Genomic DNA, 16048 nt, shown 5'->3' with positions numbered 1-16048 from the left:
GTTCTTTTTCTTAACAGTCATAGGAGCAAAAGAAGCTTTGAAAATAAAATGACAGTTAAAATGAGCGTTGACAATGCAAAGCAGTAGTGTGTGATTATAGTGTTGTTTTAAATATACCAGTAACATTTTTAATGCATCAGAAATGGTTATCGTAACTTCCCTAATCGATCTTGTAACTTACTATAATAGCCGACTAAAGTGAGGTTAACTGTGGGAGAAAAGTATGAGTTTTATGGTTGTCCTTGAAGTTTCCCAAAAATAAAAAAACAAACCCCACACCACAAACATGTTTCTTCTCTGAAATGCATTTTGTTTGATTTATCAACCAAGCAAAGAAAAGTGACTGCATGGGATCAAAAGAAATAGCATCACAATTTTAAGCTATAGCATCTGTTCAGAGAAGGGGAAGGGCAGGAGAAGATGCAACTGAATTTTACTAGAAATGTAAGAAGAGTGAGATTTTGAAAAAGAGGTTTACACCTTTTTAGTAAAGATGGTTCTATTTTAAAAAGCTTGCTGTTGGGCCTTGGGATAAGCATGACTATGCTACCTGCTGGTGTCTTAGCAATGAAGCAGATGTGAAAAGTATTTTAAAATCTGGCTGCATAGATATGATCTCTGCCTGTCTGAATAATGCTGTGCCTTCCTCCATGTCAGTAAAACTGCACCAGTTTAGAGCAGGACTTGTGCAGTTGTAGATAAATGTATTTAATTTGGCTATTTTCTCATTCCTTTTTGCTTCTTTACACAGGGAGTGAAGTACCTGTGCATTCCGGCTGCTGACTCACCATCACAGAACCTGTAAGTTTTCTTGAAAAATAAACCACAAACCCCCAGAAGTCCCTCAGTATTGTGATACCTGTATTACAATGAGCTGGAAGATCTGATTCTGATCTCTCTGAAGTATTACACTTGTGGGTTTTAATCTGTTAAAAAAACCACAGTAACACTTTATTCCAGGCACTTTGGTTCAGACCCTCTTTTTGTATGTAAGGGTTTGTAGGGTGCAAATGCTTTTCATTTGTAGCTTTAAACTTCAGGAATTCCGTAGTCTGCTCCTAATTTGTCCCAGTTTGTCCTAGCAGTTGTCTTTTTAAATCTTTTTGCTTGGCTGTTCTTTTTTTTTTTTTTTTTTTATCACTATCTCCAGCCATTAACAAAAAGAAAATATTTGAAAGAGGTGTGAAGCCTCGTTCTTCAAGGGTTGAAATAAATTCCTCACGGTGAGCCTTCAAGATAAAGTCCCAGTGTGCAAACTACCCCTGCAACTATCTGCTCTGAACTTCTTGAAGCTGCCTCAGAAGGCCCCACTGCTCTTAGTAGGAGGCTGGCACAGCACAGAGTTTCTGCCCTGTGGTGACTCTTGCCTCGAGGATATATGTACTGAAACTAGGGTGTCCCAGCCTCGCTCTTTCTCATCTCAGCTAATGTTCATGAAACACTAAGTGACTTGCCCTTGGTTTTAATGTTTTGAGCCGTCGAACATGGCAAGTCTTGATTCCAAAGAGAAATCAAAACAGGTTTTGTAAGAGAACTTGGATGGTGACCAACTCTTTCTTCTCGAGCTCACTGTTTATGTTGGGGAGAGGTGAGGGGGCTTTCAGCCACATCCTGCTACCAAGTTTTGTAGAGAAACAAGTAGTTGAAAGAGGCCTGGTAGGTACGGAAGGAAGTGCAGCGCTGCTTTTCTCTCACATCACAGCAATATTCCGGCTTGTGCTTTCAGAGGATATTTTTAGAGCATGTGTTTCTCGTACCCTAGAAATATTCCAGTGTGGCATTTGTGTGGTGATTTGCCTTTTTCATTCTGCATTTCTGTCGTGATTTTAGGGGTGGAGGGGGAAACCTTCAAACCGCCACCACATACCCCCCCGCCCCAACCCACAATAAAAAACACCCCAAACCCCTAAATTTCCAGGACAGGTCTGTAATGAGAAAGCAGACAGCAAACATTCTTTGTCAAGGACAATTTTTGTCGCCTCAATAATTAAATAAGAATAAAAAATGTTAAATCCTTTTGGGAAGGAAAAGAAATAAGAGATTAGAGGGAAACACTCGTATGTCCTATTAATTGTTTGTTGATATTCTGACATCTGTGGCTTTTCTGAAAATGTTTTGCAAATCTGCTTCCTTTGTTAATAGAGATCTGGATCAATTGGGAATGGAAATAGAAAGGATGGCATTTGTGATGAATGTTAACCAGTGTACAATTCAGCTGCTCGCTCACTGTTAATTTCAAGGAGTTATATTGAAAAACCACCTCTAGCACTTGAGCTGTCTGGCACAGTACCAAAGCTCTTAAAGCTTCAGTAAGAAGATACAATATTTGCATGAGTATTGTTTCTGTTATGCTGCAGGCATCTGAAATACTTGCTTTGGTATCAGGTGGCTGCAAGCAAATGTCATTACTTCTAATACTGATACATTTTATCACTTAAAACTTGATGAGTAACCGTTTGGTTTTTTTTTTTTTTTGCTTTATACAGTCAAGATCAAATCACGATGCTCACAAATAGCAGTGTTGCTTGCTTTGCACATACAATCTTCTGAAAGCAAGAGGAAGAAGCTGTGTGTGTTCAGACTCTGAGGATCTGTCACAGTCTTATCTAGGAGCTATTAACCGTACTGCCTGTGCCCTCTGTGGAGGGAGGGATAGCTGGGGAAAAGGGAAGGGAATTGGTCCCTCTGCAACATCTTGTGTATCTACCCTCCTGTTTCAAAAGAGGAATCCTGGTGGTATTGGGGGGTGGGGGGGAAGCAGTATCCTGTATTGCAGATCCTTGTGTTTTCTTAGCAATGGTTGACAGGCACAACTGACTAAATACACACTGCAGTCTTGTCTGTCTCTCCCAACAGCAAGTTTGTCAGAAGCTTTGCTGCTACTTTGCAGCTGCTGGCAGGTTGATAACATCCAGCTGAAAGCCTTTACCCACTGGATTCTGGGACTATGAGCTCTTAATTCCCTTCAGCTCAGTTTTTGTGAGAGGAAACTTCTGGTTTCTTACGTGTGTAATGCACATTTACTCCTAGTAAGCTTGTTTAGTGGAGCTCCCTTCCTCAGAGGAGATATAGGGAAATACAGCAGGGATTCCCCTGTTAACAGGTGGATGTTCACTAACGTGTCTCAGAAGCTTGATCCTACTCCCATGCTCTGCCCCTACCAAGCACAGGAATCAAGCTGTTGCTTTTGAGACTTGAGGTGCTTGCTGGGTGTTAAATCTTTTCCCTGGACCGTGAGAATTTTGCCTTGGACTACTGACTTCTCCAGAAATGTCATCTCCTATAGAACCTGTTGCTAAAAAATTCTGTAGAAATCAAATCTTCCCTTCCTGTCCTCTTCCAGCTAATTGTCACAGTCTACGTATTTCTAAGGAAATAACCTCCAGTGGTCAGGCTGTTAGTGGTGGTAATTACAGAAGCCACATAACCTATTAAGAAAAGAAATTTACGTGGATATTTGTTGCATTTGCATTGCCGAAGGGAAGAAATGTCAAGATGCGGCTTCCTAGCTGATTTGGATGCTTTCTTTTTAACCTTTGTGATATTTGTAGAAGTCTGACTAGCAACGAATGAATATGTAGATTTTGTATTGTAACTCTGCCCTCAGCCTAGTTTTGGGTTATCCAGCTTGCTTATATGTAAGTTTAGATAACTTTTACAATGTCCTGGTAGGAGCACTGTACTGGTGGTTCCTCCTGTGGTGGTTTCCCACTGTGAAGATGATGCAGTTCAGGACCCAGCTTTAAGCTGGGAGATGAAAAGCCAGATACCATGTAATAAATTGTCTTGAAGTAACTGTTCAGTCTAAGAAATAGGCTGCAAATCAACATATTTGTCAAGTGCTTTCCTGTTACTGATGGTGATCAACTGTTTTGTGGTTAATGTAAGACTCACCATTCTTCTTTGTGTCTGGCACTTGCCACGCAGCTAACTGGTCCTCAGCCTTAGTTTTCATGTAAATATGGTTTGTACCATCACTTTGAAAATTAGTTTAGTCAACTGTGTCTGCTGGAGCCAGCAGAGACCCCAGTACCATAGGGCTGTTTCTACTTCCATCACACTCAGGGTGAGGACTGCCATGGTTCTACAGAGCAGCACTGATTCTAAGTTTGGCTATTGCTCTTCCCGTTTTCATGAATGCCTGTGAACACACTGGACAGTGTTTCAGCAGACAAAGTGTCAGCAGTAAGGAAGGGTGAATAAAACTGAGTGGATGGAATTCACTGCTAACTACATTTAGTACCTTGCAAAGGCATTATGCTCATTCGCAGATACTTTTCAAATCAAAGCACTGAAGTGTTTAATGAAAACTTGTGCTAGACTATTGAAGTGAATTCAGTGGTGCTTGGAGCTGCACTGTTGGCCAGATTTCCTAGAGAGAAGGAGAAAAGATGGGTGTGTGAGAGAACTGGTATGTTGCCAATGTAGCCCTAACCAATTTTCTTTTGACTGAATCTGTTCCATCTCAGACAAGTGCTTCTCCATTGTGCAATAGCAATGCCTCCTGCTCACACAGCCCAACATCTTATTTGTCCTCTGAGTTCATTTATGTGAAGCTGCTCATGCCCCCCAGGTAGACCTGAGCACCATGATTTGGTAGAAGTCAGTCAGTGAAAATATTTTGTTGTGGCAGCCTGAGTAGAAATGCAGTTGTAAGGTTTTATCCCTCTTCTTCACTTATCCCACATGCTTGACCAGTTTCTTGAGAAACATAAAATCCTGAGTTGACATGTTGTCCTAAAGCTTGGGATTGCATTGTGCCTTGAGATTTTCCAAATAAGTCACCCAAGTCTTCTCCAGCTGTTCTCCATGTTGTATCCAGTGATGCAAGAACAGCCTTGGAGAGGGAGCCCTGGGCTTTGGGATCCCACTTTTTGCAAATTTCAAGTTAGACATAATTGCTTTTGCAAGTTCCACAGGTGCTGTCACACTATTGCATCGCTGTTGTCCTTCTCCATGTCCTCTTTATGCTATCAGCAGCTGCACTGTTGGGCAGGAAGGGACGCTTCCTTTTGTGTGGGTATTCCTGGTATTTGTGTGGCTGCTGGTGCTGGGCTGAGATTTATTTTTTTCTTTTACCCTTGTGGTATAATATTCACGCTGAGAAGGAAAACCAGCTTGAATACAGGACACTGTGTTTCATGAGTGTTGAGTGCAGTGTGCTCTCAGGTTTGTGTCTGCCAATAAGCCCAGTACCGCCGGCCCCTTAAGAAGCCCTTTCCTCTGTCTGTGTTGCACACGTTGCTACTGCTTGTGAACTTAAATTGAAAGAGCTGTCAAAGGCCACAGTGAACTCCAACTGTATTGAACTAAGAGGCACTGCTTGCACTGTGATAAATTGCAGGCAGTCCCAAAGGCTTTGCAGTCTGGAAGGCAGAGGCAGGGTGAGCAACTTGGGACTGGGATGCAGCGATGCAATGCTGCAGATTTCCTGAGATGATGACAGCTGCTGCAATGCTGCAGATTTCCTGAGATGATGACAGCTGCTGCAATGCTGCAGATTTCCTGAGATGATGACAGCTGCTGCAATGCTGCAGATTTCCTGAGATGATGACAGCTGCCCAGTTACTTTCCATCAGACTTGCCCCACTTAAAAGGAAGAGGCATGTGTAAAGCATAATGAGAGTATAAACCTTAATGTTTTTAAACAGAGTCTTTATCTTCTCCACATTTTCTCCTCCACTGCTTTAAAAAAGGTAGGTTGTAGGCCAGGGTTGGCTGACACCCTGAGTAAGGGCAGACAGAAGGGGTACTGCAGTCTGAGAGGAGGAGACTGGAAGGAGCTGAAGAAGCCAGGGCTTAATCAAGATTTTTTTCGTAGCACAGACTTAAAAGGGAGAGATTTCATGTTGCAAAGAAGAAAGTTGTAACGTCTAGATGTGTCCTAGTACATGGTTTGAAGGAGGAGGTGAAGTCAAAGCGTAAGTTTGGGTAGCAGGTAGTGGATGCCTCTGTGAGAGAGAACGTACCTTCAGAACTCTTCATGTGGTCTTGCTGAGTTTCATCTGACATCTGGACATACGGAAGGACACATGAGGTCAAGTTACTAGTCTAAGGAGGAATAGAACACAAACTGAAATACAGACTTGACAGTCCAGAACATTTGTTAATGTTTGCCCTGCTAATGCCTAAGATACCAGTTCTTTCTTCAGGTAGTGCAGAGAATAACTATGCCAGTGAGTTTTGCGCTTCGTTGGCAGACGCTAACTTTTATTTTGTAAGACCTGTATTCAGTTCTAAATTCTAGAAACAGTGTTAAGTGAGCTTTCAGATACATTTCTCTCTTTCTAAGTAGTGATTTTACTAAATACAGCACTTTCTTTATTCCCCTTCTGCTTCTGTTTTCAGGGCAAGGCATTTCAGAGAAAGCATCAAATTTATCCATGAGTGCCGGCTTACAGGTGAAGGCTGCCTAGTTCATTGGTATGTATGCCACTTGCTAAGAAAACTTGTTTAGGGGTTCTCTACCTTCATTTGGATGTTCATCATAATGATAAGTTAGTTTTCATCTCCATTTTATAGCAAAATCCTCTTGGACTGAAATGCCCCCTGTATTTGAATAGCTCCAGAGAAGATTTGCAAATGCTGTTAAAGCCTCATGCCAGGACTTTTGAGTCACTGGGGTGGGCAGCTGCTTGGAGATAAAAGGAGCCTGAGAAATTCTTCTTGACCATCTCTTTGTATCAAACCTTTATGTAGGATTGACTTGACTAGAGATACGTTGACTAGAAACGTATTATTTATTTTAATCACTGTATTTCTGAATGTGATTTCCATAATCCTAATAATTTGGTAAGTTTCTATAACAGCTATTGTGGTGACTTCAGAGGTGTTAAAGAAAAAATTCCTGTGAACAGAAATTTGATTATTTTTTTTTCTCCTTAAACTGCTGAAGCATTCAAATGTTACATTTGTTAACAGCTAGTCTGTGATTGGAGAGGTGCTCCTGGGACTGTAGAGAACAGAAAAGGAAATCCCACCCTGGGTTTTTTCTTGCTCTCTGCTATTGGACATACAGCACAAAGACTATGACCAAGTGACATATCTGAGTCTATATCTGGAATCAGAGTCATCTTGTGATTTGAACACTGGACTTGTACACAGCCCTGAGCATAAAGCCTCAGTTTGCTGCTGACTCGTGATAGGGCTGTGCACATGTCACTTGGTCAGTCTCCATGTGTGTAAAACAGGGATAATTAGTCTGAATTCTGTTAGAGTTCTAAAAAACCTATTTGAATTTGCAAAGCATTTCAAAAGCATAAATTTTCTTAAAATGCTAAGTAAAAGTGCTTGGGACAAATGTAACTCAAACATACTATTCATACTCAAAATAGTAATAGTTGGGAGTTTTTGTCAAGTGCTGTCCAACCAGTAATAGCAAATGATTCTTACTTTATCCCAGTGTTTCACATGGGGAAGCTGGAGTCCTGAGAGTTGAAGTTGTGCAGTGCATGGACAGCAGAAAGAGGAAAAGAACTCAGGCAACCAAATATACGTACTTTAGCAGTTCAGTTAAAGTTCGTTTTGACCCCATGAAACTGAAGCCTTTATTTGTGGTGGAGAGGGAAGGATCTTATTTTGCTGCTCTGATCTATATAAGGAGAAGAAAGTGGGTGACTTATTTCTAGATTATTAAAACCAAAATCTAACTTAGAACCTGTGCACTGTCCCCTGCTTTTGTGAAGACTCAATACTTATTTCTTCCTTCCCAGTCTCATAGGAATTACCACTCAGAACCCACTTTCTCTGTCTTGTCATAGATTTGTTCTGATACATTTGAAAAAGCAGCACCAAACCCCTTTTACTCAAATATTGTACTATTTCTTCATTGTGGCAAGCGACACAGCAGCCTGCTGTGATGTTGGGAAGTGATGCTTTTAACTGTGATGGATGAGTTACAGCACGACTTCAGTTTGTTGTACCTCCTTTTTCATGCAGCCTTGCAGGTGTCTCCAGGAGTGTAACATTGGTGGTTGCCTACATCATGACCATCACAGACTTTGGCTGGGAAGATGCACTGTCTGTTGTCCGTGCAGCAAGATCCTGTGCCAATCCTAACATGGGCTTCCAGAGGCAGCTACAGGACTTCGAAAAACATGATGTTGATCAGGTAAATGAACTACAAACGAATGAGCTGTGAAACACGACACCAAGTCAGATCGTGGGCTATTTCTCATTATTTTGTGGCCTGGGTGGTTTATCTCACTCCCAGTTTTTGCTTCGCGGGAGTGGCTTCTTGGCTAAGCCTGCTCCACTAGGGAGGTGCAGCTAGAACTGAAGGCATCAGGGAATGCTGGGTGGGAGAAGAAATGAAGCACAATAGTGAAACATCTCCTGCCCAACTGTTCTCTCAGTCCAGTGACTGCTTCATGTGCAATAAGGCACAATACAAGACTGACACCTTTAGAGAGGGGTAAAAGCTAAACAGTGAGTTGCTTAGAACACAGCAGAAAGACAAACCTATAAGTACCAGTTGTATAAAAACAAGGGTTTCCCCTCAACATGTTCATTTGGAATAGTAAGCAGGAAAGAAATCATAATCTGATACCTTTGCTATCCAGGAGTTAAACTAGGTTTTCTTTATGACTTATATGTTGTGCTCCCCCACAGTTCTCTGTCTGAGAATAAATTTGCTGATATTTAGGGCGGTCTCAAATCCGACCCTTTTTTCTTCTTAGCCTTTGAAGGCTTTGTAGAACTAGGAGAACTGAGAGAACAGTAAGACTGCAAAGTGGTTTTCATAAAACAAAAATCAGTTTCTTACCCCTAAAAAGAACCATCCCACGCAAAAGACCTGCTCCCCGTGGGTGATAGGTGACTTCCACTTATGTTAACAAGCTACTGTGGCTGTCCCCTCCATTTTCCATTGCTCAGCACATTGCTGTTCTCTGGGCTTTTGTGCTTATTGTGCGGATTAAAAATCAACAACAACAACAGAGGCAAACCAAAATCGGAAAGCAAAATACTTGAGACAAGGGATATTGGTTTGGTTTTTTTATTATTCCATCTCTGTTGTTCTGCTGCAGAAAGCTCATAGTTTAGAAATTACCATTTGTTTTGCGTGATACACTTTGCAACTGTAAACATTTGTGTTTTTTTAATATTTAACTGAATGTTTCCTGGATCATTTGGAACTGGTGTAAATGGTAGAGTAACCGATTTTTAAGAGACAGAAGTCAGAGGGGGACTTTCCAGACTTGTCTCCTTCCTCCCTTACAGTCATTTCTACTCTAATTGGTCTGGGCTAACAGCAATGACAATTAAGGCTATATGCAAATAGCCTGATAAAGACAGTAACGTCTCTTTTTTCATCCACCATGGACGGCACACTCTGCCTTTTTTTCGCTGAGGGGGAGGCAGTAGGTTGCAAAAAGAAATATCCACCTGTAGTCACTGGCTGGGCTGTAGTTTCCTACTGTCTCTTAATAGCGACCACATCCTTAGCAGGTGTCTGTTTACACACCTGATTTCAGTGGAATAATGCCATCTGCTGAGGGTGTGAACTTCTTTCTGATTTCTGCAGCCTGGGTGTTTTGCTGTGCCACTACAGGGTGGTACTCTGGGGGGGTTCTGGAATGGGGTCCTTTAGATCTTGGTCTTGCAGGAAGGGGTTTAGTCACTGAAGTCACAATGTGGTTTGCACCAACTCCAAACTTCCTCACAGTAGCCTGAGGCTTCAGTTTTGACTCAGGACCTTATGATCTTTTAGGAGTGGGAGGGAGTAACTCTGTTGAAGTCTTGTCTCCCAGTGTCCTAGTAAATGATCTTTATGGAGAAAGCTGTCCATGAGACCCAGACGCAACAAAGCTATGAAAGTTAAGGCTTGCAAAAGGAACATTATCTCCACTGGGATGGAACAGTTGGGGTCTGTGTCTACTTGCTGCTTCTGCAGAGAAGAGCAACAAGAGTGTCAGGAATGACTTAAGTGGACTCAGATTCTTTAACTGGTAAAGAAATGACAATGGATGTGACAAAGGTCTATGAAGCTGAGTGGAATAGAGAAATAGAACAGGTGTGATGTCCACTCTTTCCTGTAATGTGAGATGGAGCTGTCAATTGGCAGGTGCTAATCAAGGAAAGGGGGGAGTTTTACACAATATGTGCTTATGGAGCTTGTTGGAATCCATATATATTGTGGTAAAAATTTGTGGATTCAAAAAGTGATCTCATGATAGAAAAAATAATTTCTTGCTGTCAAACACAAAAATACTGCCTCAGCCTCTGAAAGTACCTGAACTGAAAATTGCTGGAAGCTGAGGAAATGACCAGGGAAGAAGTCCCAGCATTATTGCCTTGCTATTGTCTGATTTTTTTAAATCAGCATTTTCATCTGGCTACTCTCATCCCAGAATATAGAGCTGGACTGACCTTCAACTGGACTTTGTATATCTGTTACCATATGCCATATTCAGTCATCCGTGTTAGTAACGTATAGAGTCCTATTCTATAGTTCTCAAAGCTCCTAGACTCTTTTCTTCCTAGAAAGATACCTTTCCTGATATCTGCGGTGTATTTTCTACTATTGGTGTTTGTGGCTTCAGGATAAAAAACCCATATGAGTGGTTCACTTCCTGATCTGCAGCTTTCTTGCAGCCTGTTGTGGCTTGCATTAGTTGGCTGATCGTGTTAGCTTCCACGCTATTTCATCTCACTGTCTGTTTATGCAAGAGGAAGGGGGAGCTTTTAAGTCCAGGATGTCCTTGCCCAGTGGGTGGTCCTTACTCTGTATTACTCCAGTCAGCCAAGCTGTTATGCAAGTGTGTCATTTTAGGGGGATCTAAGGGATCTCGGTGATTTCAGATGTGTTCCTGTGCCTGTGTATTCTGTGCTGCTATTGGAGGACGTGCATTATTTGGAGTGCTTTTCTTTAAACTGTTTGTGTTCTTAAAGGCTCTTGAAATCCTGTGGGACAGGAGGCAGTATTACTTCTGCATCAGTCTCATGTTATTGTTCCATCAAATTGTGTATGTGTGTTCAATTTCTGCAGTTCAGGCAGTGGCTGAAAGAAGAATATGGGGAAAACTCTTCTCAGGATCTGCAAGAAGCCAAAAATCTTCTGAGCAAATATAAAGAGCAGGCAGAGTTGCAGCAGAATACTGGAGGAAGACAGTGGAATAACAACTTCTCATCTGTGCCATCTCTCTCATACAGCAACTACACAACAGAGACCTAATCCTAGGAGGTTGATTTTTTTTTTTTCTTTCTACCTTTGAAAAACATCTTGCCATAATTTCCATCCCATCTTCAAGACTCTCAGCAGTAAACATGCAAGCAGTTGATTTGTAGAAAGCTTCTTGATGAAAAAACTACGTTATGTGTATGTGTATGAGTGTGTTTCACACAGTTTTGTCATTTGGGCAGGATCAAGCTCGGTGTGCCCGCAGACGTGATCCTGTTCCTGTGGCTGAGCCAGTCTGTCAGCCAGCCACAGCTGTTATCCCCTTGTGCCCACATTGCCTGGCATTTGCTGTGAGGTTAGCTCAGCTCCTTCCCTTGTAGGCTAGCAAAGGGCTCAGATGAAGTCTGGTGATTCAAGCTGTGGCAGTTTGACATCTCTGCGCTATTCATGTGTCAAAGATGTTATTGCACCTGAAGAAGGGGACTCAAGTCTGTGTCTCTGCTGCTCCTGTTCACAGTCCATTGGCAAGCAATACTGTGGAGGTGGGCTTCATCTCGAATGCTAGGCTGAAAACTGGAGCAGGTGAGCTATGGGTACACGTACGTTTCTACCAACAGTAGCATGTAGGAGAGAAGTGGGACAGACAGCTCTGAGTAATAACATCTTCAACTGCCACAGTTGTACTGCTTCAGTGCACGTGAGACAGAGCTGTCAGTAGAACTGCCGCAGACCAAAAGCACCAAGACTGTTACCACAGCTCAGCTGACGTGCAGTGATTTAAGCCGTGGTCCCTTGATCGTGCTTCTGGTCTCCCAACATAAGCTTCTCTGGAGAATAATTTATCCGGTCTCCAGTGCCACTGAACGTCATTCCCTGCGGAACACGTGCCTCTTCAACACACGCCCCTGCGCACATGATAACGTGTCTCCAAAGAGTGGGCTCGGTGTGAGTGCGAGCACCTGCTTCTTTGCTTGTGCTGTGGTTTGCTCTTTGACTTCAGCTACCTCAAAAATGCTGTTCTTGTTGTTGTGGTTGTAAATGCAACCTTGAAAATTGCCTTGTGTAATCTTAATCTGACACTGAGTGAAGTAAGTGGGTGCGTGTGCGTGTGAGAGTGTGTGCGTGGCGTGTATATTTCACAAATGTCTGTATTTGAGAAGTTTATTGTTTTCTTTTAAAATTGCCCATATTTCTCACTGGTTTGAAAAATTCAGTTGTTTGAGTTCAACTTTCTGCCATTTTAAAACCACTATGTATTTTGCTGTGATCAGATTTGTAGGAATGCATTTGTAAAATATATTTTGAACTAGGTTAAAGCTAGGGGCTGTACTCCACTCTTGGTAACGTTGTGTATTTCTGGAACGGAGCCATTGCCTGACTCAAGTGTATTGTAAGAGCGTAACTTCAAATATGTCACCGGGGATGCTGGGCAGTGTACTGATTTCTGAGGGTGTAATGGGGGGGTGACACTGATGCCAAGATCACGATTTCTTGTCTTTGACTCAGAGGAAAGAAGGCCTATTTTTCTTGAAGATTCTAGAAAGTAAGAAATACTTCCCAAACAGCCAGGGTAGAAGAACAAACCCAAACCTCTCATTTGTTTAAACGTGGTGTGTATCGTGCTGAAAGCTGAGCACTGAGGGAGACAGAGGCAGCATACTAAATAAGATTGTTGTATCTTTCAATTTCTTTGGTACTCTGACCTCCCATCCCCTTCATGTGATTTCCAGCTTGCTTTGGGTGGCAGTGAATTCCTTGAATTTGGGAGCAAGGCTTTCGGGGTCTCTGGCTGTTAAATACCTGTAATTAAGCATCTTCAGGAAAAAAAAATACATTATGGCTTGTGAAACGTAGATCTTGTGCATCAGTAATTGCCAAAAAGGAAAAAAAGGGAACGGGGTGGAACTGTCCTGTTCCATCTGAGTCCAAGCCTGCATCAGGGTTCTCATTGCACTAAGTGCTCTCAGCATACTGAGCACAGCAAGAGTAGCATAGTCGTGTGTTGCAGTAAGGGATGCTGTTGGATTTGGGAAAGGTGCTGGAATTGCTTTTGTTTTCAAGCTTGTAGCTAAATGAACCACTACCTATTTGGTATATCCAGCAGCCTGCTCTGTGTTTGCCTGGTAAGAGAAGTATTTAGATCTTCTTGAAGTTGTTGATCTGCAAATAACTGGCTGTTTAGGGATTCCAGCACAGCAGTGCCCACGTTGGCAGTCCCCTGTGTGCTCTGAGGGCAGATGTGGTGATTGGAAAACACTTTCCTCGACAAGAGGGTCTGACTTGCATTCAGGATGCTGGTCCATTTGTTCAGCCCTCTACTCATAATAGGATATGTTGTGCAACTTCAGCCTGTCCCCAAAGGGCAGCTTTGTTGGAAGCATTCTGCCTTTGCTCTTGCAGGTATCCAGTCAGTCCATCCTGTAGCTGACTGTCAGCACTGTGTATCCCATAAAACTTTTGGCACTCTCGTCCTTGTGGTAGTAACCCTGCGAGTGCTGGTAAATTGGTAGTTCTTCTTTCTGTTCTGACAAATACAAGGCAGAATAGGAGACATCTGTTGGTGTTCATGTGTCTGAGATTATTCTGTACTGTTCGATTATTTCATAATAGTTTGGTTATTCCCAAAAAGTCAGTCCTGCAAATAGGATTTTTAGGGTTTTTTTTAGAACTGAATTTGGCTTTAGGGCCATATAGCCACATCAGTGTGCGTTATGCTGCGGCTCGAAAGCAGATACAGGGTAAAGCAGGAAGATGGAGGGAGTGCCATGTTGTCAGCGAGTGGAGGTGCTTCTCTTTTTGAAAGACAGAAGAGGTATTTTCTGTAGTCTTGCTTCTACATCTTGTTTAGTGGTCTGTACACACTGCATTTAAGTGGTAAAAGAGCAACAGCAGTCTAAGAAAACTTGGATCTGGTTTGTCTATGTAGAGAGCAGAATGATAGTTTACTACTTTGTTACCACAAGGTGTAGAAGAGGGAGTAGTTACAGTTCTCACCTTTGGCCCTTTTAGAAAGGGAGGGGAGCTAACACAGACTGAGAACGTGACATGATTTGTCTTCCAACCAGCCTTTCAGTGGCAGTTTGTAGGACTTTCCAGCTATCTGGAACACGGCTAGACCCCAGTCCATCTCTTAGTAGTTGGCCTTTATAGTGTAGGTGATGCATTCAGTTATTCTGTTTCCGTACTTTAAAACATTGTCCTCGTTTTGATGTTCACTGGAAAATGTATAAAATTTATAACACCTTACTGGATATCCAGATTTGAAATGTATAATCGATTTATTATTTTTTTTTGGCTAAACTTGATACCCATGTGTGATTATAAGCAAATGTTTAGTGTTATACAATATAGGTAATGGGTAAATGCATTAGTATTTATTACCCTGATTTTTAACCTGGAAAGAGTTGCTTCCTTACATTTTGTGGTTGAGTGGGAAGATATGGCAAATCATATCTCTGTTTTTTAAAAAGGATAGTAATAACATTGGTTGCTATAATGGCCACTGCCTATAAATAAGTCAGTGAAAAATTATAGTAATTACTTCAGCTAGTTTAAAAACTCTAAACCTGGTAAGCTTCTTGATTCTCTGTCTTCCTCTTCCTGGGCATCTTAGTGAAGCCTTGATTGCTTTTTCCAAATGTTTGTATTTAATACGTTCTACAATTTTTTTATAAATAAATGTTAACACCTGATCTGCTTGTGTATTTCTTGGAATCAATGATAGTGTCTGGAAGACTTCTGCTCACTGTTTGTATCCCTGCAAGAGTACAAGACTAACTCACTTTGGTTTTTAGCTTACTTTTTTCTCCTGCACGCAGACTCCTTGAGATGTCCCCTCTCTTCAGCAAGTTCTTCCAGGTGAGTTCAAGAATCTGCAGCGCAAGAATCTCTTGATAGTAGTCCTACAAGAGGATGTTGCATGTTGCTTTCTTACTCACTGTTGCTGGCCCATCATTGTGACAGGGTATGCAGTGAATCCAAGTTTTTTTTTTATTCTTTTGAAACACCTTCTTTTCCATAGCACACTGGTTTAGAGCTTAATTGGCTGTAAAACTTAGCTAGTTTACAGACCACCAAGACTGAAGGTTCTCAGTAACTGTTTGTTGGAGTAAGCTGATGCAAGTGGCAGATGATGATTCTCGGGGGGGGAAAAAAAAATATTAAAAACTTAACAGTGCAAGGGGGGGAAAAGCCCTACTTAAATTCACACAGATAACACTGAATTTCTGGTTTGACACTCTCTCTGCTAAGAGGATAATTCTGGCATTTGAACAACTAAAAAACTCCCAAACCTAAAACAAAAAACCCACCAACCTGAAAGTATAACCAGTCATACCTAAGTAGCCAGATCTCATGGCCACTGTAGTCGTTGCTGAAGGCCGAACTGTTCTTGCAGTGGGACTTCCTCATCATGAAGACGAGTTAGATGCTGAGGCACCACTGTGGGTTTTGGATCTTTTTGTTTTTCCCTCTCCTCCCTCTCCCAGCACTTGTTAAGTTTATAGATGGCTGGGAATGTGTGGACGTTTCCTAAGGGATCTCAGAGATTCAACTAATTAATAATATCCTCTGCTAGAACAAAGTTAATGTGTCTGTAGGTAGCTCTGAATGTGCTAGATGCCCTTGTTCATAGGATACGTCAGTTCGTCCTCAGTGTCAGTGGGATGGCTCTAATTTAATTAGCGTGTTTCAGTCCTTTTCCTGTCTTCCTATGAAAAGACTTTAAACTCCGTGCAGCCTGCTACGTGAGGCTTGAATTAGTAGTGTAGTTACCTCCTTTCTCCTGTTATCCGTAGCAATGTCTTAGATGTGTGCTATAGCATTGATGAGACGGAAAACACGTTTAAAACATAATCCCTTGTGAACTGGGAAAATCTCTTTAAGTTTTAGAGGAGGCTTCCCCCTGCCTCCAAAGGAAAACTGCCGTTT

The 16048-nt window shown here is 41.9% G+C and overlaps 1 protein-coding gene across 9 annotated transcripts in view; it reads left to right on the top strand.

Moving 5' to 3' along the window:
- The window catches only part of DUSP22 (dual specificity phosphatase 22), an 89799-nt gene extending 74988 nt beyond the window's left edge, over positions 1 to 14811 (top strand). For all 9 annotated transcript variants that reach the window (XM_055705533.1, XM_027799250.2, XM_055705529.1 and 6 more), the window contains 4 exons: positions 752 to 801; positions 6349 to 6423; positions 7939 to 8110; positions 10988 to 14811. In XM_055705533.1, coding sequence (XP_055561508.1) covers positions 752 to 801; positions 6349 to 6423; positions 7939 to 8110; positions 10988 to 11173 — 483 coding nt within the window. In that variant the 3' untranslated portion in view covers positions 11174 to 14811. The remainder of the gene's footprint in view (positions 1 to 751; positions 802 to 6348; positions 6424 to 7938; positions 8111 to 10987) is intronic.
- The last annotated feature ends 1237 nt before the right edge of the window (positions 14812 to 16048 follow it).

The sequence above is a fragment of the Falco cherrug genome, chromosome 3 (assembly GCF_023634085.1).
Source record: "Falco cherrug isolate bFalChe1 chromosome 3, bFalChe1.pri, whole genome shotgun sequence".
Classification (NCBI taxonomy): domain Eukaryota; kingdom Metazoa; phylum Chordata; class Aves; order Falconiformes; family Falconidae; genus Falco; species Falco cherrug.
This window is presented reverse-complemented; position numbering and strand designations above follow the sequence as displayed.